This window comes from Xenopus laevis, chromosome 8L (assembly GCF_017654675.1).
Source record: "Xenopus laevis strain J_2021 chromosome 8L, Xenopus_laevis_v10.1, whole genome shotgun sequence".
Lineage (NCBI taxonomy): Eukaryota > Metazoa > Chordata > Amphibia > Anura > Pipidae > Xenopus > Xenopus laevis.
Window position 1 is genome coordinate 78890534 of NC_054385.1, and position 21046 is coordinate 78911579.

At 37.8% G+C, this 21046-nt stretch overlaps 1 protein-coding gene across 4 annotated transcripts in view; it reads left to right on the forward strand.

The window, feature by feature from the left end:
• Nucleotides 1-3835, forward strand: part of unc79.L (unc-79 homolog, NALCN channel complex subunit L homeolog) — a 94234-nt gene extending 90399 nt beyond the window's left edge. For all 4 annotated transcript variants that reach the window (XM_018230447.2, XM_041573020.1, XM_041573019.1 and 1 more), the window contains exons 51-52: nucleotides 1328-1369; nucleotides 2345-3835. In XM_018230447.2, the coding sequence (XP_018085936.2) occupies nucleotides 1328-1369; nucleotides 2345-2545 (243 nt within the window). In that variant the 3' untranslated portion in view covers nucleotides 2546-3835. The remainder of the gene's footprint in view (nucleotides 1-1327; nucleotides 1370-2344) is intronic.
• The last annotated feature ends 17211 nt before the right edge of the window (nucleotides 3836-21046 follow it).

A 21046-nucleotide genomic window follows, 5' to 3' on the forward strand; every position in this document is an offset into this window, starting at 1 on the left:
TCTCCTGACACCCATTATTTGTGAATATACCAACATACCAGAGATCTTCTGCCCTGCTCAACCTCCTTAATCAGTCACCAGAGAGTCAGTGCTAAAAACAAGAAAGAAGAGCCTGGGGCTAGCGAGTAGCTACCAAAGTTTATGTCTATAAGCAGGGTTGTCAGAGTGCAAGTGCTTTATACTTCTAAGGCTATATACATCTAAGGCTAATCTCGACACAAAAGGTTATTGGAATTGAGGCAGCTCATTTATATTAAAAGAATGGAGGCTCAGTGATCTTATGTCTGTGGGTTCGTTGGAACAATGTAGTCAGTCTAATTATTCAAAAAGCTTTCTGTATGTGTTGACATGACATGGGAACTCAGGGAGCCTCTCAAGAAGAGAATGCAAAGTGAGTCACCAGATGCTGCCAATAATGATTAGTCCAACTTTATAGGTTTAGAAGTGTAATTGCAGATCTTGATAATGTTAAGAAGCTATAATTGCATTCACATTCTGCATCTGTAATCTAAAGGGCATCCGGAAATCTAACAATATGTTTCAATTTTTGTGTTGTGCCTCTGCATGGAATAAGAAGATATTCTAGTATATGTGTATATATTTGTGAGCGTATATATTTCTGTATAAATAACACACAGATATGCACACATCTACCTTTATGTAGATGTCAACACAACACAAAATTTACTAAAATCTGATTTTAGCTCATTTGTTTTAATAAAGGAAGCTCGACCATATTTCCATCCATGATTTTACCTTATTTATCATTGAAATAACTCGAAAAACGTACGATTCTTTCAGACTTTACTCCTGAATCGCTTAATTTTTTTGGGTTATTTCCTGAAAACCCCACCATTTTTGGATTATTGGGTTAAACCCAGCACAGATCCGCAACATCTTTAAATTGGGATAGGGACATATCCTATTGACTTATATACGACCTGGCAGGTTTAAGATGCTGGATTTTTGGATTCAGGCTTTTTGCAGCATCAGGGTATAATAAATCACGACAACTTTATGTTTTTGCTCCAAAAACCACAACCAGAAAAAAATCCAAGTTTAATAAAAAACCCCAACATGTTCGGAATCTTCCTTTATTGCATGTGAGGCAGGGTCATAGAAGATCCTAAACATTTTGTGCTAACATCTGCATAAATGTAGCTGCACAGACATTATGGTTCTACACTGAGTTCAATAGATCTAAATAGAGACTAGAATAGGTATGCGAGAGCAGTGTAATATAAAATGAAGATTTCCTGAATTTGTGTAGCAACCATTGCATTGCTTCATTCCACAGTAAAATAATCGCTTAATGTGTTTTATACAGCTTATACCAATGTGGCTCCCCATGATCCAATCAAATATTAAGGTAAGTTCATATGAATTATGCACAAATATACAGTACTATATATAATTTTCTGTAACAAAATCCACAGAAATAGAGTGTTGTGATAAAGAAGAGATGATTTGAACTGCATCTTCTAATCAGGGTTAGTAGCAGCCCACTAATTATTTTAACAACCATACTGTTCCTCGTGGGACTCATGTGTAGATGACCTTTTGAAATGATGAATATTAGATTATTTTATCCACAAATCAACACATATAGGACATACAAGAGCAGTGTTTATTGATGAACTGTGTCCCTGGTGGGAATAGTATTTTCTTTATGCCCAGGCATGTCCAAAGTCAGGCCCGGGGGCCAAATGCGGCCTGTTTTCAAATTTACACCGGCCCTCAGCCTCCATCATGAAATTAATAATAATGCGGCCCACCAGCACAGTGCAATCGGGAATCGCGTAGTCGTAGCAGTAATATTAAGGCATATTAGTGAAATGATCTGCCACTTGGTCTATACTGCTGCCTGAGTGCTGAAGGTGTTAGCAATAGACACGTACTTTTAGATAGTGACGCGCCACTTCTTTAGGGCTGAAGATCTCAATAGACGTACTTATGTGCCAGGACAGTAATCTAAAGAAGTAACTATGTGCCAATACGTGTCTATTTCTAACACCTTCAGCACGCAGGCAGCAGTATAGACCAAGTGGCAGATCATTTCATTAATGTGCCCAAATATTACTGCTACGGCTATGCGATTCCTTGTTTAAATGAGTTAAATGATGTTAATGGTTCAAAGAATGTCAGGCTGAATGGTCGGCCCCACACATTTTCAACTCACCAAATCTGGCCCTCGTTGCAAAAAGTTTGGACACCCCGCTCTAAAGAGTCCAGATGCCCTCTGTGAGTATCTTTTATTTATGACTTGTAATTGTGATTCTCAAAGACTGGTTCTTGCAAAAGTCATATTTAAAGAATCTAACCTTGAATTTGCCTTTTTGTGCAGCATTTATCTGCAGGGCTACAGTTGCGTCTCCAAGCAATTCAGAACAATGTGAACCAACAGAACCTAAGGATGTTACAGGGGTCAGCACAGATTACCCATAATTCTGCAGTCCTGCGCAAGTGGCTGCAGTGTACGCAATTCAAAATGGCTCAGGTAGAAATCCAATCATCTGAGGCTGCCTCACAATTTTATCCCTTATAAGGAATACATCTCTGATATACCTCCTGATCCATGGTTCCTGAATATCTCCCAGATGTATGACTCCATTATCTGCCTGATGTTTTCTGAATTATAGCCCTCTGATTATATTATCACCTCATTATCAAAGTTGTATGTATGGGAGTGGTGCATCTCTGTATTTGTTAGTCTTGATTAACAATACAATGGACTCTACAATAGAGACAGTGTCAATAATTCTGTCTGTATTTCCTCCCTCTAGTTTTGGATTTTACTAAACTATTTTTGTCACCTCCAACACTACTTTTTAAGCATCCCTTGCCTTTTCCTCTCAAGCAACCCCTCTCTACCCATCAGTGTACTCTATAGTACACTACCAATGTTGTCACCTAAATGACAGCTGCCAATGCACTTGGCAGTCTAGGTTGTACTGAGTTGAGTTCCAAGATCAGTAGGCTTTGCTTACATATACGTCCAGACTGCATAAATATATTTTAGAGGAATATTGAAGCAGACAAAACACAGCATAAGTATGCATGGATACAGAGATATGAAAAGGACTTATTTACCAACCTAATTCAATGTGCAAAAGATTTGTGCAGATCACCATTTTGTTTACCCACAATGCAGCATTTATCCCAGAATTTTCATTTAATCCATCTTACCAACAAAACAGTGCATGCTGCAACTGCACATAATGTAGCAATGTAGGTTCAAAACCTGAATCTGTTTGGTAAATTAAGCACAAGCTTGAGGCAGTTTTCAGTGCATCATTTCCAGTGCAGTGACACGCAGGGCACCAGAAGCAGCATTTACATGTAAGTCATTAGGTGCAAATAATTAGGTGCAATACGAGACACAAAAGGGGGAATGTAATATATGTCACTAATGGAAAAACCAGAGCCGGGCCATGCTGGGCAGGCCCGGCAGTCGCAGTGCCTATTTAGCGTACACGTGCGCGCATGCGCGAATTGGCGCACGCATGCGCAGAATCGTACAAAGCGCAAACACTACGTAGTCGGCCAGACAAGGGAACCGGAATTGGGGTAGGCGACAGAGGAGGTACGTGCCTGGCGCCCTCCCAGCTTTGCGCCCTAGGCACGTGCCTACTCTGCCTACCCCTAGTTCCGGCCCTGGGAAAAACTATTCGCAATGCAAAAAGTTATGCCTTTGTGCGAACAAATTTTGCTTTGCGTAAATTTAATATAGAGTTTGTGAACACGGAAACTGTTTAGCGACCACTTCCGACAGTGGAAGACCGTTTGCGAATTTTATAGTTTGCGCCAATGCGCATTCAATGTAATAAAACTTCTTACTGAAAAAGTCGCTATGTTTGCTCCAAAAGATTACGACACCTTCAAGCACTTCTTAAGAGTGCGCAATTACAATTCGCAATGCGCAATTACAATTCACAATGTGCAATTACAATGCACAATTACAATTCGCGATGCAAAAACAGTTTAAGGAACAATATTACATTGCGAGATGTGGATTTTTAGTCTTATCGGTGCGAATTGTTTTGCGCTTTGCGACTTTATTTACATTCCCCTATAAGTGAGCTGTGGCACCTTGCATGCATTTTACTAAAGCAGGCTTCAATGGTGCTGTGATCACAGGTACCAAAAAATATATAACAACACAAGTACCTAGCATTTCAACAGCTGCAATTTTACATCCATACTTTTAACTTTGCACTTGCAATCATAAATAAGCCCTGTAGGATATTTAAACAGCATTACATCAATGTAGTCTTATTACATTGATATAGTCTATTTTAATCACAGTAAAAGCAAATGCATGTGGTGGTATTTATGGGAGATGAATATATACATATTAAGAATAGGATACCTTAACCATTCACTGTATAAAGTTGTAAATACAATATATAACTATATTTAAGATATTGGATTACTATAAGAAAAGAGAGAGACTTTAAAGCCATTTTGGGCCTCATGAATCATCGGTGGGGTCTTTATAAGCAGAATGTCACTGTGTGGTATATCCTTGTACCTAAATATATTTGATATGAGTAGCAAACACTACTCACCTGGTGAGTTATGTGCATTGCTAACCTGCTACATGCACACGCTGACACTGCAATATATCTGAGGTAATTGACTGAAAGGCAGAAAAATAAGAATTATCACACAAACACATTTTATGGTATTTTGTTATATTTTTTCAAGAGCTTTCAATTTCACCAGAATATGAAAAGTGCACTTAGAATTTATGTAGGAAACGTGTTTATTTTGTCTTTTTATAGGAATATACAATTATTTTAAAGCTGTCTTTTGTTTTTGTGTGATTATTGCTGCTATTGCAGATTTCTCATTGTACCCAAGCTACTTTGATTCAGCTAACATTTAGAGTATTATATGGTTCAGCCATGAGGCACTGACACCTCTTGTTAGAACAGGAAACCACGTCAGCATTAAACAGTGTCACTCCAGCCATAGGGCACAGTAAGAACTTCACTAGGGGAGGCAGAAAGCTGTCCCTGTGTTTTTAACAGAACATGTTTCTCAGCGCAATTCCACTCTCCACTCAGATGGCATGTGAGAAAGAAATGATCCTGACTTTAAAACTCAACGCTGTACAATATGTCCTCATTTTCATATCCTGAACCAATTTTTCTTCGATTGGGACATTGATTCACCATCTTATTATTATATTATACATTTCAGTGAAATACTACTTCCGGTGATGGCAAGGGTTAATTAAGGGCTGAATCTATTGCACTGCTGGGATGTCTGTCTCCTGGTTAAAGTCAAATTATTACTAAATACAAAGTGTTCCATCAGTTGTGAAACACACATGCACAACCACACTCTCAAATGCAAACTCATTTATAACACACACAAACTCCCATTGAAATTCTGTAAAATATAAACATTTTTATAAATTGATAGATTTTGATAGATTTCTAAAACAGCATAATTCTTAGCTCGGGAGTATAAATCCAATACACTTATCTAAGATTATAATCTGCGGGTTTCTACAACCTATGACACTAGTGCAATTTAGTATTCATTTTTGCACTTGCATTAGTGTATGAGCCCATAACTTTTTCAAGCAACATTTTGTTTACAAACCCTACACGAAGTAAGGAAATTTTAATGTTGAAAATGTTTTTTTTCCAGTCTAAAAATAAAACACGCACTTTCACAAAATGTGATCTCCATGTATCAACCTATATGCTTATTGTCAGATGCTTTATCATGTAGAAACCACTTGTACATTAGTAACTGTTGGACTTTTCTCTCAGCCCCGGAGTGTATTGTTATTTAATCTCCTGCACAACTTGGCCTATTCCTGCTGCCCATAATTTCTTTCTCCTATGTTAAGTATCTCCATGTCCAGTGAGTCCCTGAATAACATACAAGAATGACTCAATACACAAAAAAGAACAAAAAAAGCCATTATTTAGACATTATTTTGTCTAAATATGTAAGTTGACTAAACCATTCCTTTGTGCAAGCAGGCTGTAATGCTTCTTACAAAGCTTCTCAGCCTTCTTAGACCATTTCTAAGCTTCTCTTCATGTAAGACAAGTTTTGTTTGATGGATGTGATATTACAGCATTTTAAAATCTTGGCATATTCATTTTAAGTTTAAGCAGTAAAGATCATTAATTGTGGTTTAATACTATTAAATAATGTCCTGACCCTACCCTATTGAGGAATAACTCCATGCTGTGGGTGGCCTGCAATTAGGAAATTTTAGTTTCCTTTCATGAAACTACCAATCCACCACAGGTTAGAGAGGAAGTGAGCCGTCAAGTTACATAAAGTACCGCCATGAGGATCAGTCTGTTGTTGAACTAATGTTTCTGGTGTACGTGTTATAACAATGTGACAATCGGTGTGGCTAAAAGTTACTAACACAACTATGCCATTTTGTCTTATACGGTAATCAGACTATGCTGCTAGCTTTTGAAAAGTGTAAGATGTTCCCACTACGTTTGTAAAATGTGTTCCAAATCCAATTCGTTTTTGTCTTTTTAAAGCTTTGTTAATGACACAGTGCTGCAACTGGGTCACAATCAACTGAAATCACCTCTTGTATCTAGCGTTCCTAAAGGATTTGGTATCGTATATTGTATTCATGAAATGGCCTTTTAAGATTTATTGCAAAAACAAATAAATGCCTATTTATATATCTGAGTGATTGTCAGTTTTTTGGTTTACAACATAAAGTTTAATAATACTGTTTCTCATTTCACACAAGATACAAATAATTGAATTATCGCTTCATCCTTTCTTCTGTTAGACATGTTTTGGCCACATCTCCACTTACAGAATGGGTAAATATAAACAGAATCACAGACATGAATTTATACGGTCTAACTCACATACTTTCATTTATTGCTGTTCCCAGGGAGTTTCCAAATGAAATTATTAAATATTAAACCTATATTTATTTTCACCAAGCTTCTGCAAAGGTAAAAGGCGCTCAGCTTGTAGCTTATAGCTGGAAAAAATAAAATAGTGTTGAATATACTAAAATATGTTTATGCCACCAGTGTTTTCAGGCTGAAATTCATCTCTCACTGGTGGTAACAGTTAGAGACCATTAATGGAAAAGACATTATTGGGTTTGGGAACTTCACTGACTGAAAATTACAAGTCAATAATACACTTTATAAGCCATGGGTCTTTGAGGCTAATTGAACCAATTTTTTTTTTCTGCCTGTAGCACCCGCCTTTCACTTAGGTGCATGGTCGTTATAGACATATAGGAATAGACAAAGCGTAGTCAGACAGGCCGGGGTCGGTGCGGGCAGAGTCAAAGCAAGGTCAGACAGGCCGGGTCAGTGCAGGTGGATTTCAAGCAAGGTCAGACATGCCGGGTCAGTGCACAGGTGCGGCGTGTGTCCCCACCAAATGTAAATAAATTTGTCCATGCATCCTCTGGAGATATAGGCAGTTTTAAGGAATAGCAGCATTTTGTTGACTAATTCTTTCCTGAAATCTGTCTAGAGTAGGTGTAACGGGCCTGCTCTGGTTAAGTATAATTAGTTTTCTTGTATAAGAAAACACCACTTGTAGAAAAGTTCTTTAGATGTGACAATGCCAGTGGTGCAACCTAGTAATATCATTGCTATGTCAGGATCTATGTTTAGTACCATTACCTTGGAAATTAAGCTGAATATCTGTGTCCAGTATTCATAAATTCTTGGGCATGACCACATTACATGCACCAGGTACCAGGCCCCTCTCCGCATATGGGACATGTGTCTGCTTTGCTTGGGTCTATGTGTTTGAGATGCTTAGGCCTTAAGTAGGAGCGATGAATGAACTTGATTTGTATGAGTTTGTTTTTGCCAAGAATATAGGAGGAAGAATTTACCAAAGCACAGTAATCTTGTCATCCTCAGTATGAATTGGAATGTCCGTGATCCATTTGTTTTGACGGGGAGTTGTCTCTGGTTGTTTGGTAGTGTAAGCACCTGATAAATCATTGAAAGTGGTTTAGGTAGGTTCAGAAACTGTAGCTTTGTTTCGAGGTCTGAGGCTTCCATTTTAGTCCTGTAAAGCAAGGCCCCTGTAAATACTAACGTTTGAAGTACTTCTATGTTTAATCTGTGGGCTCACTGTTGGGTCATTGTTATTTTTTTGATACTGTAATTCTAAGGTATTGGAAATGATCTACCCAAGTCAGAGGGAAGCAGGGTCGATTTATGCCAATTAATTTTGAGTCTGGAATATTGTCCAAAATCAGTTATTAGCTTTAATAAGTTATTTAAAGCCGGGCCAGGATTTCCCAAATATATTAATCTATCATTGACATATAGGGACAATTTTTCACATAGGTCCCCTCTGTAAAGCCCTTTTGATAGCTATAGCGTTTCGGATCATTTCCACTAGTGGTTCAATGGTGAAGCAGAACAGGAAAGAAGATAGAGGGCACCCTTGTCTTGTGCCTTGCTGTAGTGACAAATGTGGCAGAAAGCATGTTATTGGTGCATATTTGCACTGTTGGGGCATTACACAATGCCTGTATCCAGAGTTAAACTCCTTTTTGGTGTATGTTCCTCATTTTTATTTTGCACTTGATGGAAATGAAAGAACCTAGCTGCAGGTTTACAGACTTGGTGACTGGCCATGTGCATAGACACATAGCTGAAATCAGTTTTGTAGGTTTAGGACCGGTAGCATATTTTATTTTGCTTGTTTTTATATTGTATATATAGGTTTTCTTTCCAGTCAGTGCTAGTGTCCGAACTTGCAGAGTATCACATGTTTTTACATGATTGAATTTACAGTAGAAATAGATAGACTATCAACTCTTTTATTGTGTATATATGTATACATGTGCATTAAAGGGGTTGTTCACCTTTAAATTAACTTTTAGTATGATGTAGACCGTGATATTCTGAGACAATTTGCAAATTTTTTACTATTTGTGGTTTTTGGATTATTTTTATTCAGCATCTCTCCATTTTGCAATTTCAGCTATCTGGTTGCAAGAGTCAAAATTACCCTAACAAACATTCACTGATTTGAATAATAATTTGAATAAGAGGCTAGAATATGAACAGGAAAGGGCCTGCTGAATAAAAAGATGAGAAATAAAAAGTAGCAATAACAATAAATTAGCCTTACATTTGTTTTTAAATGGGGTCAATGACCCTCATTTGAAAGCTGGAAGGAGACAGAATAAAAAGACTAATTAAAAAATGATGAAAAAAAAAATGAAGACCAATTGAAATATTGCTTAGAATTGGCCATTCTATAACATACTAAAATTAACTTGAAGATACTTTAGGGCTTACACCGCCCTAGACAGAAAAGGCCATACAATTTAATCTTCTGTAAAATGTGCAAGCAAATGCTCATTAGGTTTTAAGGCAAGACTTTTGAATTCACTTTGGCAATAAATCAACAAAATGTTTTTATGAGAGCCATTCTTATGGTGCATATTTTATCAATATATAAAATATATAATAAATTCAATGCATACAGTTGATGTCATTTTGACAACACTACTGTTATAAAGTGTATTCACTTTATAGTATGTCACATGCCTTTCCAAGTGATAAATGAGTTCTAAGGTTTATTAGTTCCATAAAGGATGCTGTGTGGAGCAGGCAATCTTAAACTGCAATGGTGCCATGCTACCGCAACTATGTTTTGTGTATGTGTAGAACTATAGTAAATTGAGTGCACCTTACTCTACTATAAGCTTCACTCCCAGTACATATGCTCCGGATGAGACCTTAAAATCTTAGGGAGTGAGCCTACGGAGCGATGTGGAAGCAGGGTGTAGTGCAACTATAACTGTATTCAGGGTGCAAATAATTGGGCGCCAGTGGTTCTTATAACTTAACCATAGAACAGATTTATTGAGCATACAATCCTCAGTGGAGTGCACATAAAGAGAACATTGCAGGATCATACATTACAATGAATAGGCAGTACTCACAGCACCTTTGGTCAGTATGATTCTCCTCAGAGATAGGAACAATACATGCAGCTTTGAGGAGGTACATCCAGCTTTCAGCCTTTTCTCTAAGTGGAACCTGAGGGGAATACTCTCTACTCTAGGTCTGTACACTTAGTCCCTACTTCTGGGCAATTAGTACCCTGGGATCTTAATCCCACTCACAATCCTCAGAGGAGCCTCAAACTGCTCAGATAAATAATCTGACTGTCTGTCACTCCTAGAGCGACCTATAAAGGTGAGTAGCCTATTCTTACTAGACCTGACCTGTCTAGGTTCCACTTGAGCTCTTCCTCCTGCACATGGCTTCAGAGTCTTTTATACTCTAGCACAGTGCCATCTGCTGGTCACTGTGGGAAACAACAAGGGGCATATCTTAAAGCAGGATTGGGAAACAGTTACCAATCCCAACTGTATTTTAGGACCCAGTTAGGTGTCTATAACACTAGGGAAACTGCCATGCAAACTCTGAACAGGCTCAGCCCAATGCTTGAATAACCTGTAAAAGGGCTTTCTAAAGTTGAGATGGGCAAATCCTTTCCTACACTAATAGAAGTTGTTTAGCCCTATCACAGTAGCCCTTACCAAATTGTGCCCACCTATCATCTGTCTATATATATATATTTATAAAACATGGCACAATTGTTATCAAGGGAAAATAGAATAAGCCTTATGCAGACCAAAACAAAAATGCCCTGCATGTTAGCCTGTTGTATGAGAAACATAAATAACGATGAATATATGTATGCATGCTTGAGAAAATGAAGGGTAATCCTGACACATGTCCAAATTTGCATTTGCAGGAGTTATTAAACATATAACAATATAGAATACATATAGATAGATAGACAGACAGATAGATATTGTCTACAGGTTGCTGTAGGCATTGAAAGTGTTATATAAACAAGTTCACAGTTTTAATTCAATCCTGTAGAGCAAATATTGGTGCAGACAGCAATAGACATTTGTCCAGTGGAAAGCAACACTAAAAGTCATCTCTCCAGGGGAGGTACAACATCATATTGTGACAAACATAGTTTAATCAATTAGCGTCAGACAGAAATTGATTATGCTTGAGAACAAAGCTTTACCAAGTGTTAAACTCCTTCATTTATTATTAAGGAATCCCAGTAGGATTTTTGGGGCACCTTTACCATTTCAGTGCCAAAGAGTATGTTTTTAACATCGTACACCCCTCCCCCACACTCCCTACACGAGCACAAACAATCTAAGTATAGTCCTAATTTTCATAGGTCATATCACATGGATAAAGGACTATAATAGACAGCCTGAAAACGCTGCACTGGGTCTGTATGCCCCATGAATTATTTATTAGAAAAAAAAATCCCAGTTTTAGCTTCTGAATATTTTAGATCTTTTTAGAAATGCACAAGTGCTACACTGATCATGATACAGTGTGTCCAGATGTCATATCAAGCTATGAGAGCATTGGCTTCTTTCTATGAAAAAGGGAATCATCATCCAAACCTGTTTTTTTTGCATATTTATTGTAACTGTAATTCTCAACAACTCCAAAATCTGCAATGGTTTTGCAATTATTTGTAAATGTTATTGCAACTGAAACACTGCACTCACTCCTGGTTCTATTGAAGCAATGTAACAGAAGCCAGTTCTTCATCAGTACTTTTAATCAGCTTCCCTCTCCTACATTGTTTCTTTTAGGCTTCCATTCATCCAGGTCACGATATGCAACATCCAAAAGTGGCAAGTCTAATACAAGCAAACTTTCAGTATTCATAAGTGACTTTTATTTAATACAGATCCTTTAATAGTCCATTTGTGGTTTTTCTATGCCAATATATTACCTTATAAAGCAAAAAGAAGACTTGTGCTGTGTGTCAGTAGCTGTGTAATGTCTTCAGGTGTAATGTACGTAGTCAGGTGTAACGTAAAAGATGAATATTTATTAGCACATAAGAATAGTAAACAGCCTGAAGCATTTCATGCTTCCATTGCACAGCAACCTATGATTAAGTGCAATGAAAGTATGAAATGCGTAACAATGTAGTTGTGTTAATAAATATTCATCTTTTACATTACGTCTGACTGTGGGATTTTATGAGTTTTTTTTTTCTTGTTTCTAATATATTACTTTATTATTATAATTGTAAATACTCTGAATGTGGGGGTTCAATAAATGGATTTACAGAATTCAAAGATAATATTTTCTTATATATTTAAAACAATAAGAGGAAAATGTGTTCATAAAAAACTGTGGTATGGGGTAAATTTGTAGTTATAGCTGTAGTTTCATTAGAAAAAGCAGAAAAATTACATAACTCAGTAGCAACCTTGAAAAATATAGCTGTATGTACCAGATATGCAGGAAGGTAAAAGGTATTTACAGTAGATATGGTTTTCTATAAAACTTTCAGATTTTACATATTCTGTATCTTTAACACCTGTTCCTTCTAATCTCACCATTTAGTGATTTGTACTCTTTATAGATTTTTTTACACAGGATGCACAAACCATTGTTTTTGGATTTGGCAAACAACAGAATCTTCAGCAAATGATTTGTCTGAATAATCCAATCAGATCAAGATTAGAAACTCTTGTATTCACATATTCAGATTTGAGTAAAATGATAATCTTTAATCTGTACAGTGCTTCTCGCATTATATGAATGGTTTGGATTTAGTCCAGCAGGATTGCAAATGTCCCCAAAGACTGCAAAAAGCTAATTGTTTCTCAATAAACTGAATCTGGTCCAGTGCCTGGGAGATTAATAAATTCCTCTTTAAGATTTTGATGTTTCAGAGTCTTGTTTGACTATCAATGTATAAAGCATCAGCATTTCACCTCTTGCCAAAAGAAAAGCTCAAAGTTCTTTGTTGGGGAAAGAAATACTTTCTATATTTGGACATCCCCTTCAAGATTTGCCTTTAGAGGTAACTGCTTAGTTTCAGGAATAACGAAAGCTAAAGAGAGACCAGAGCTACAAACTGACTTTTGGTCTAAAGGGTCCTAAATAGTCACCGAATTAAGCCACCACATTTAGCATCAATTTTCCTGGCCAAATAAAGGCTGTAATAAGAATTCATGACCCATGAACCCTTTGTCAGTTGATCCAAACCATACCCAATGGGACTCTTAAGTCTTAAATCTAATATCAATATTTTGCTGTAAATAACCCCTGCAACTTGGGTCTGACCCTCACTGATTCAGCTGCTGCCATAACTTGCATGAGGTTTCTAGAATCTACAGGATCCAGAAGAAGAACAAGGAACCAATATAGGTATCAGGGCTGCAATAAAGATCAGTACCAAGATAAGCAGTGCTGCCATCAGAAATCATTCTATTTAGCTGGACAACCCTCCTACCCAGAGGGCACAGATTATTATGCCAACATAGCCCAATGGCTATAAAGCACATCTGACATGCTCCCAATTTCCCAATGCTATGTCTGTCAAGCACATTCTCTCCTATGATCTGTTAAACTCCTTTCTTTCACGCATCATCCCATTTGTGCCCTGCAATCCCTGACAAAATTCCCTCCTGTCATCTCCTGCTGGCTGTCCTGTCACTCACAAAATAAGACCTATAATGAGCAAGAACTGGGTGGTTTATAAAGTACTGCTGGAAAGTGTTAGGAAAGTAGCTGCATTTGCTACCAGTGCCTAATCCGATTGCCATTTTGGAGTCAGGAAGGAATTTTTCCCCCTCTAAGGCAAATTGGAGAGGCTTCAGATGGGTTTTTTGCCTTCCTCTGGATCAACTGGCAGATAGGTAGTTAATAAACAAAAAAAAAAAAAAGGTTGAACTCGATGGACATGTGTCTTTTTTCAACCTTACTTACTATGTTACTATGTTACTATGTAATGCAGCTGTTAGTGAAACTTTATCAGTCAAAACTTATAAAACCTAAAAATAATATTGTTGCATATTCCTGTAAAACACTACATTTAAATGTGTAGCATCATTTATATAAACTTCTTCTTGCAAGCATTTGATCCATGTTTCTGGGTTTCATTTACAAAGGCTCTGACCAAAGTTCTAGAGCGCTAACTCTACTCTGCACATCAGAATAAAAATCCAGCATGAGGTGCAGGGCACAATGTCAGCAGACAGAAGACAGTCCCAAGCTTACTGAGGACAGGACAAGCAGTAAGAATGGGCCTTTTTAGCATGCCTACTGGAGCTCCCTAACTTGCACATCAGAATGGGGGATGTCAACTTGTCTGCCCCAGCTGGGGTCTTGCTGCACATTTTACCTAACACTCAAACAGATATCTGGTGAAAAATGTAGAACCCTGTGTAGATGGTTGTAAGGCAGCCATGTCCTTATTGCCTGCCACAAGGCATTGGCAAGGGCAGGGAGCAATTGCAACCTACCTTGTTTATCTAAAAGACCATACACGAGTTGGGTAGGGAATGAATAGGGGATGAATGGTGCCTAAGTGCACTGAAGACAGCATTGATTAATGCAGAGACCTGCTGACATTTTTAAGGTACAGGACAAAATGCAAAAAACATGGTGGATTTCGCCCATATTTTTGCATTTTGCACCTTGCTCTTCACTAAATGATCCCTGCTCTGGCAAAAATGTAATTAACCCATACATCAGTGAGGGCAATCTCATATGTTTTACACTGCAGAGAGAGAAAACAAAATTGTTACAATATTGATTAGACTCTAAGCTTAAAGGGTCAATTCCCTACTAAAAGATCACAAAGCAGTTTAGTCTTCTCAGACAGTACATTAATTAGGTAAAATATGTTCTAAGACCATGAAACATAAAATATGTGTGAGCTATAGTACAAACTGGAGAGTTGTCAGTATACAGTGGTCAGAATCCAAATATATAAAACCAGAGGAGCAAAACGGACTAGGTTTAGATTTAACTTATTCACCCCAAGCCCTCGCCTGAGTTCATCATTTCCCCCCAGGGTCTGCTTGCTTTCTACTTTCCTGAGACTCTATAGCCCCTAACTAGTTTGCAATATGCCCTTTGCTTACTTACCATTCCTCATGCATAAATGGGTGGCATGGTATCCAAATTACTGAACAAATGATAAAAATAGTTCAATAAATCAGATGCTTCGATTTAAAGTAGCAATACCATTTGAACCATGTCCGTACATAACTCATAGTGTAGAATTCAATGAGGCATAATAATGTTGTAACTGGCAAATATGAAACCCCACAACTGAAAATTAAAATACTCTTACAAACCATTTCAACCCTAGCCTGGAAACAGGTCTGACGTTATTTTAAAATACAATTTTTTGGAGCAATTGTATAAAATGAAAGTATTCAGTTGCAAATCTGGAATGCTGTGAGCACAAGAATGACAATTCCCAACCAAGCCTTTTAGAAAATGTTTTTCTCTCCCTTGTCACAATGCATGTAAAACAATCCAGCAGAATATTCATCTGCTGATCTCCAACAAGGTCACCCAAAGCTCTCGCCATAAGAATACATCACATCTCGTGCTGATCACTGGATGTAATTTGTACCCCTTGATTCTCTTATCAAGGCCAATAATAAATTGTATTCTCTGTATGCATGAAACCTTGGAAAAAGGACAGGCATCTGTGTGTCACTGCATTAAATGCCTCAGGCATACTGTACAGTACAGGAGCGTGAACCATTACTGGCATTTTTGTTAGATGAATGTTCCTGTCAGAAGCAGAAATCAAATCCTGTAGCACTTTGCTGATATTTCTACTTGAAATGATATTAACGAGAATTCAATTTTTGAAGCATGGCTACTGCACACAACAGATTTATACTTGGGTGATCAGAATCCTTGTGTGAGCTTCTTTCTGCCTTGTTAATCCATTGTCTCTGCTGCTAATTAGGTTTTCCTCCTCAAATAAGGTTTTGTGCTGATGGGTTTTTAAGAATATTGAAGCAGGCAGGGCACCAAGGTCATCGTTTCCAACTGAACAGAGAACATCGTTTTGCAGTGAAGTCAATGCCAGTGACAGGATGAAAAGTACCAGCGAAGCCGACCTGTTAATCAGGAATAATCCGATACTTGTGGTATCACTGACACTGGGGAGTTTGCAGCACAAATAGCCTTCAGGTCCCAGTGACAAGGTCAACACAGTGAAACTAAACTAAAATCCTGTTTTAGGACGGGAAATCATTATCCAAATTGTTTAGTTTGGGAATGAACATGAGGACAACACCTGTGAGAAAATCTCTAGTATAAAACTAAAGCAGTCTGCTTCTTTTATAAGATACAGAACATCCTCTAGATAGCTTTACAGTGTAAAGTATGTACCACAGGGTTCTCTAGGGGACTATTTTTTTTATTTAACAAGGAACTTAAGGTTTTCTTCTTTCTAGAGCCACTAAATATAGATAATATATTTTCAAGAAGGGGTTAAAAGTCTTTTCACCAAAAGTGTACTGTACTTGAATTAAAAGTACTATGTAGCTGCTTTGATATGTCTTTTTGTATACTGGAGTCACAAGGAAGTTCTTTCCCTTTTGGGACAAATGAAAATGGCTTTAGATTTAATTTAACTTATTTTGCTTTTTAAGCATTACAAAAACTGTAGGAATAATATAAAATAATAAAATAAAATCTATAAAATATAGATTAAGGGGTAAACCTAGAGAGAATTCTTTCTACATAGGAACTGGAGATTATTTATTTTTTCTGGGCCAATATATATTCTAAAACAGGAGCATTTAGCACCAAATTGGCATCTTCACTTAGTTAATTTAAATGTTACCTTTAATATGTTTGGGGAGCACTTAAGAGAGAGACAACGTCATCACACAAGTCTAAAGGCCTAGATTTGATGGTTTTACTTATGAGGAGACTCATTAGTGTTTCGAGTGATTGCTATTGATTGCCATTATCTATAGGCTTGTAAACTACTGCTGATTTCCCAAGTGGCTGTGCAGCAATTAATTTTTTTATTTTGTAATACATGAAAATGCTGTTTTAAACATTTGGTAGGTAATTACTGTAGAACTTGTGGTCTAATATACATTTTGAGGCACAGATTTTTTGCCTTTTTAAATATTGATTATACTGCAGAGGATTTTGATTCAAACCCGTGCAATGATGCCCTAAAGCTAATGTACACCGTTATTAATTGGCATTAGGAATCGTAAAGGCTACTGTATCAATTCTTCCAGAGGTCTTTCACCGCCATTTCCTCAAGAATTTAAGGCATGTTGTGGAGGTCTTTGAACTGCAGCCACAGACATTCCAGTTCTATATAAAAGGTACTTTCTTTATACAATTTGCAAGGGGTGAACAGATGCATCCACTTATCTGTTCACCCTATATAAAAAGCCAACACAGGCTGCAGGCATAGGATCTGTTATCCAGAAACTCATTATCCAGAAAGCTGGATAGACTCTAATTTAATTAAATCATTAACCATTTTAGAACATACTGTATATTATTTTCTCTGTAGTAACAAAACAGTACATTGTACTTGATCCCAAGATATAATAATTCCATATTGGTGGGAAAGAAATTGGACTGGGCTTATTTAATGTTGTAATGATTTTTAGCAGACTTAAAGGTATGAAGTTCCGACAGAAAGACTCCTTATCCGGAAAACCCCAGGCCCCAAGAATTGTGAATTAGAGATCCCATACCTGTCCTGTGCTTGAATATAAACATTCCAGTATTGCCCACAGCAGTTTTCCTTAAAACATTTATTACTTGTTAGAAACAAACTTGTTACAAACATGTGATTACCCATCAACATAAAGAAACTTATTCACTTATCAAACACAAATCCAAATTCGGTTCTCTTGATCCAGAACACTGAGCAGCCAGTGATTTATGGGTTTATAGATGACAAGACCACACAGCAGGACTGTAATTCATTATATAATTAATTTACCAAAATGAAACCTACTCCACAAAATATTCATATTCACCCCTAAAAACCTGAAAGTAAACACTCACAACAGCAGCAGGTAGATGACCACATACTATTTTCAGACCATTAGCCCATGCTTAAATTTAACTAGAACCCAGTAGTGCAAGGTGGTTGGAAAGAAGGCAGTTGTGCTGGAGATCAGCTGTCTAAACTTCACAAAGATGTATGTTTGCTCTCTACTAATTTGGATCTTTATACCTAAATCTAAAAAATAATTTAAACATTACATATCCCAATAGGCTGATTTTGTGAATAAAGAAAATTCTAAATAAAATTAATTAAAGATTCTGTACCATTTCTGAAATAGAATGATATCTGCACTAAATGGCTCAGGAGGAAGTGTTTCACCAACACTCCCGGGGCTCCAACTACAATCTGCACCCATCCAGCCAGTAGGGAAGACCCAGTGCCCAGAAAAATAGCGGTATTTAGCCCTGGAAACACCTGCTACAAACCGGGACCAAAATGAGCGATTTAGCTCCTAGCAGTCCCGAGTTGCAAACACGGCTTACGACAGCATGGAAGCCGAGTACTCGAGTAAAAGCGAGTCCGAGCAGTGGGCCGACCAGAAGTGTTCCAATGTGCCTAAGTGGCAGGAAGACACAGAAGGGACATCAAGTGTCTGGGTCAACTGCACAGGCGGGTGAGTGCCTAGGAGACCTCAGGAATGCCCCCACAGTCCTACACCTCAGTCAATTATGGCACGGCTACGTCCAGACGCCTTCCTGACTGCTCCGTCTAGATTGTGCATTTTTTTAGTTTAATTCGTAACTTGTACCTGTACCTGTACCTGTAATGTTGTACCTGTATAACTATGCATGTGACAAATAAAGAATCTTATCTTATCTCTTATCTTCACCTCTCTGCATATGTCTCTCTTCACTCTCTCTTCATGCAGGAGTCCAGAGTCTGATTTTGATCGACAGTTAGGTCTAATATATCCTTTGGACTTTACGTATGATGATCTTCCCCTAATTGGTAGATTTCTGGATAACAGGTTTCCTTATAACAGATCACTGGTGTAACATCGCTGCACCGCCCCCTCCAAAATCTTTGGAGGTGCCCAGCGTGCACACCAGCTCCTAACCAGTCCTCCATCCACCTGCCTGACCACTCATATCCCCCAGGCCGCTGAAACTGTGGGGTCTGCATTTTCTATAGTTACGCCACTGTAACAGATCCCATACCTGTACTGCTATTTTGTTTACAGGGAAGTCCATAAAGCCTGCTTCCTGTCTGTCTTCCACTTTGCAGCACTGAATCTCACTCCACTCCTTCTACTCTGCTTTTAATGTAGATTTCTGCAGGGTGCCTATTGCTGCTGCTGCTACACTTACTCTGCTTCACTGACCCTCCCTTTAACTATCTGCCTTTCAGATGAATTCTTTTTTTCTACATTGTATGCAAATCCCTGCTATTTGTCTGATGCAAAGCATTGCTATCAGACTGTTTCTGTGTCTCGTGCAAATTCTTTCTACATACCTCTGATGCAAATTTCTTCCTCCTGTTTCTCATAAAAATCCTTACTACTCAACTCCTGTGTTTCTGCTTCATGTGCAAATGACTGCAAGTGGCCACAAATATAAACCCTTGCTACCTGCCTGCTATGGGTATTGTTCCAACATACCCCATCCCTGACAAATAAGTGTGTCATATGTCTGCCAACTACATATCATTTTTATTTCTGCCCCCAATATATATGAATTCCACGGTTCCACCTGTCTCCCAGGCACAAACTTCCTACCTGCCCATATAGTTCAAGTAACTGAACTCACTTATATACCTGCAGCTTGTCCACATACAAATTCCTACAAAAATCCTGTAACCCACACAATACTAAACTAAGGTGTCAGCCCATATTACCATGTTTCCCTCTAGTGAGACACATGTGCAGTGGGCACATCTCATGCTCCTTCTCCATAACAGCCGTGTAATTCAAAGCAATGCATACGTGACTTTAATTGCATATGCAGCTGGTATCCAGTGCTTATTTGGAGGTTTTATATGGGAAGTGTTAAAAAACAAAAAGGTAACAATATGAATCATCAAATATATCATCAAGAATATCAAATCATTTTATTACTAATGCCTTAAATGTTCATAGGCTTTTTTCTTATCTAATAATAAGGCTGCCAGTGATTCATGTGAATCGGTTCTTCTTTTAATGAACATTCAGCAGTTAAACGGTGAGTGTTTAACATCAGTATAAGCAGCAATACATACTGGAGTCTGACAGGATCAGCATGCAGAATGACATGGCATTTCTCATCTAAGTAGAAAAGGGTTCACCGCAGGAAAGCTGCTTAACTCAAGACCCATGCCTTGGGCTTAAATGACCTTTAAAATATTTCTCCGTTTTATCCCATGCCTTCTGATGCATATTTACTGACTGTACTGCACAACATACAGTGGCAATTTCTCAGAGGAGCTGAATCAGTTTTCAATATGTAGCGGGTGTGGCACTTTACCCAGTGTCTTTGGTGAACCTAGCAGCATCCTAAGCTCACCATATACACTCTATGTATACAAACTCAATTTTCAACTCAATTTTCAAACCGTAGAAAAAAATAAACACCTTTGTTTATTAAAAATAAAAACACCTTTAAATTGCTTTGTGTCTCCCACTTTTAAAACAATTAATACTAAATGCACTAATCTTACCTGCAGCTAGCATTCTTTGAAGTGTTGATCAGATACTGTTTGTGGTAAAATATTCAAAACATCATCTCATTGTGGGGACTGACTAATTTCAATCAGCCTTACATATTTAATAATTTAGCTCACTCCAGCAGGTTGATTAGATTCATTGGATAAGACAGCTGGAGAATATCCTGTGACAGGAAAGATTGACTGTTTTGAGAAGCACTCAGCTAGATGGAAAAGATTATGACGGGGATGCCAACTGTGGGTGAGAGAGTGCACTTACCCTGCAGGTGAAAACATGGCATGGCAAGTAAACAAATGAAAATGCGGCTAAGCAGGGAATGTACATGGAGTTCTATGGGGTTTTTTTTCTAGTTGTTTTTTCAAATTGAATCAGAAGACATTTATTCTGACAATAGCATTTTAGTCATTTCCAAGATCTGTCAATTTCACTGTCATGCTTGCTGAAATTTGGGTGACACCTTTGCTGTGATACTTTAAATTCTGTCTAAAGCGAATGGAAAATATAATTTCTGATGCATTTCAGTTCAAGGTT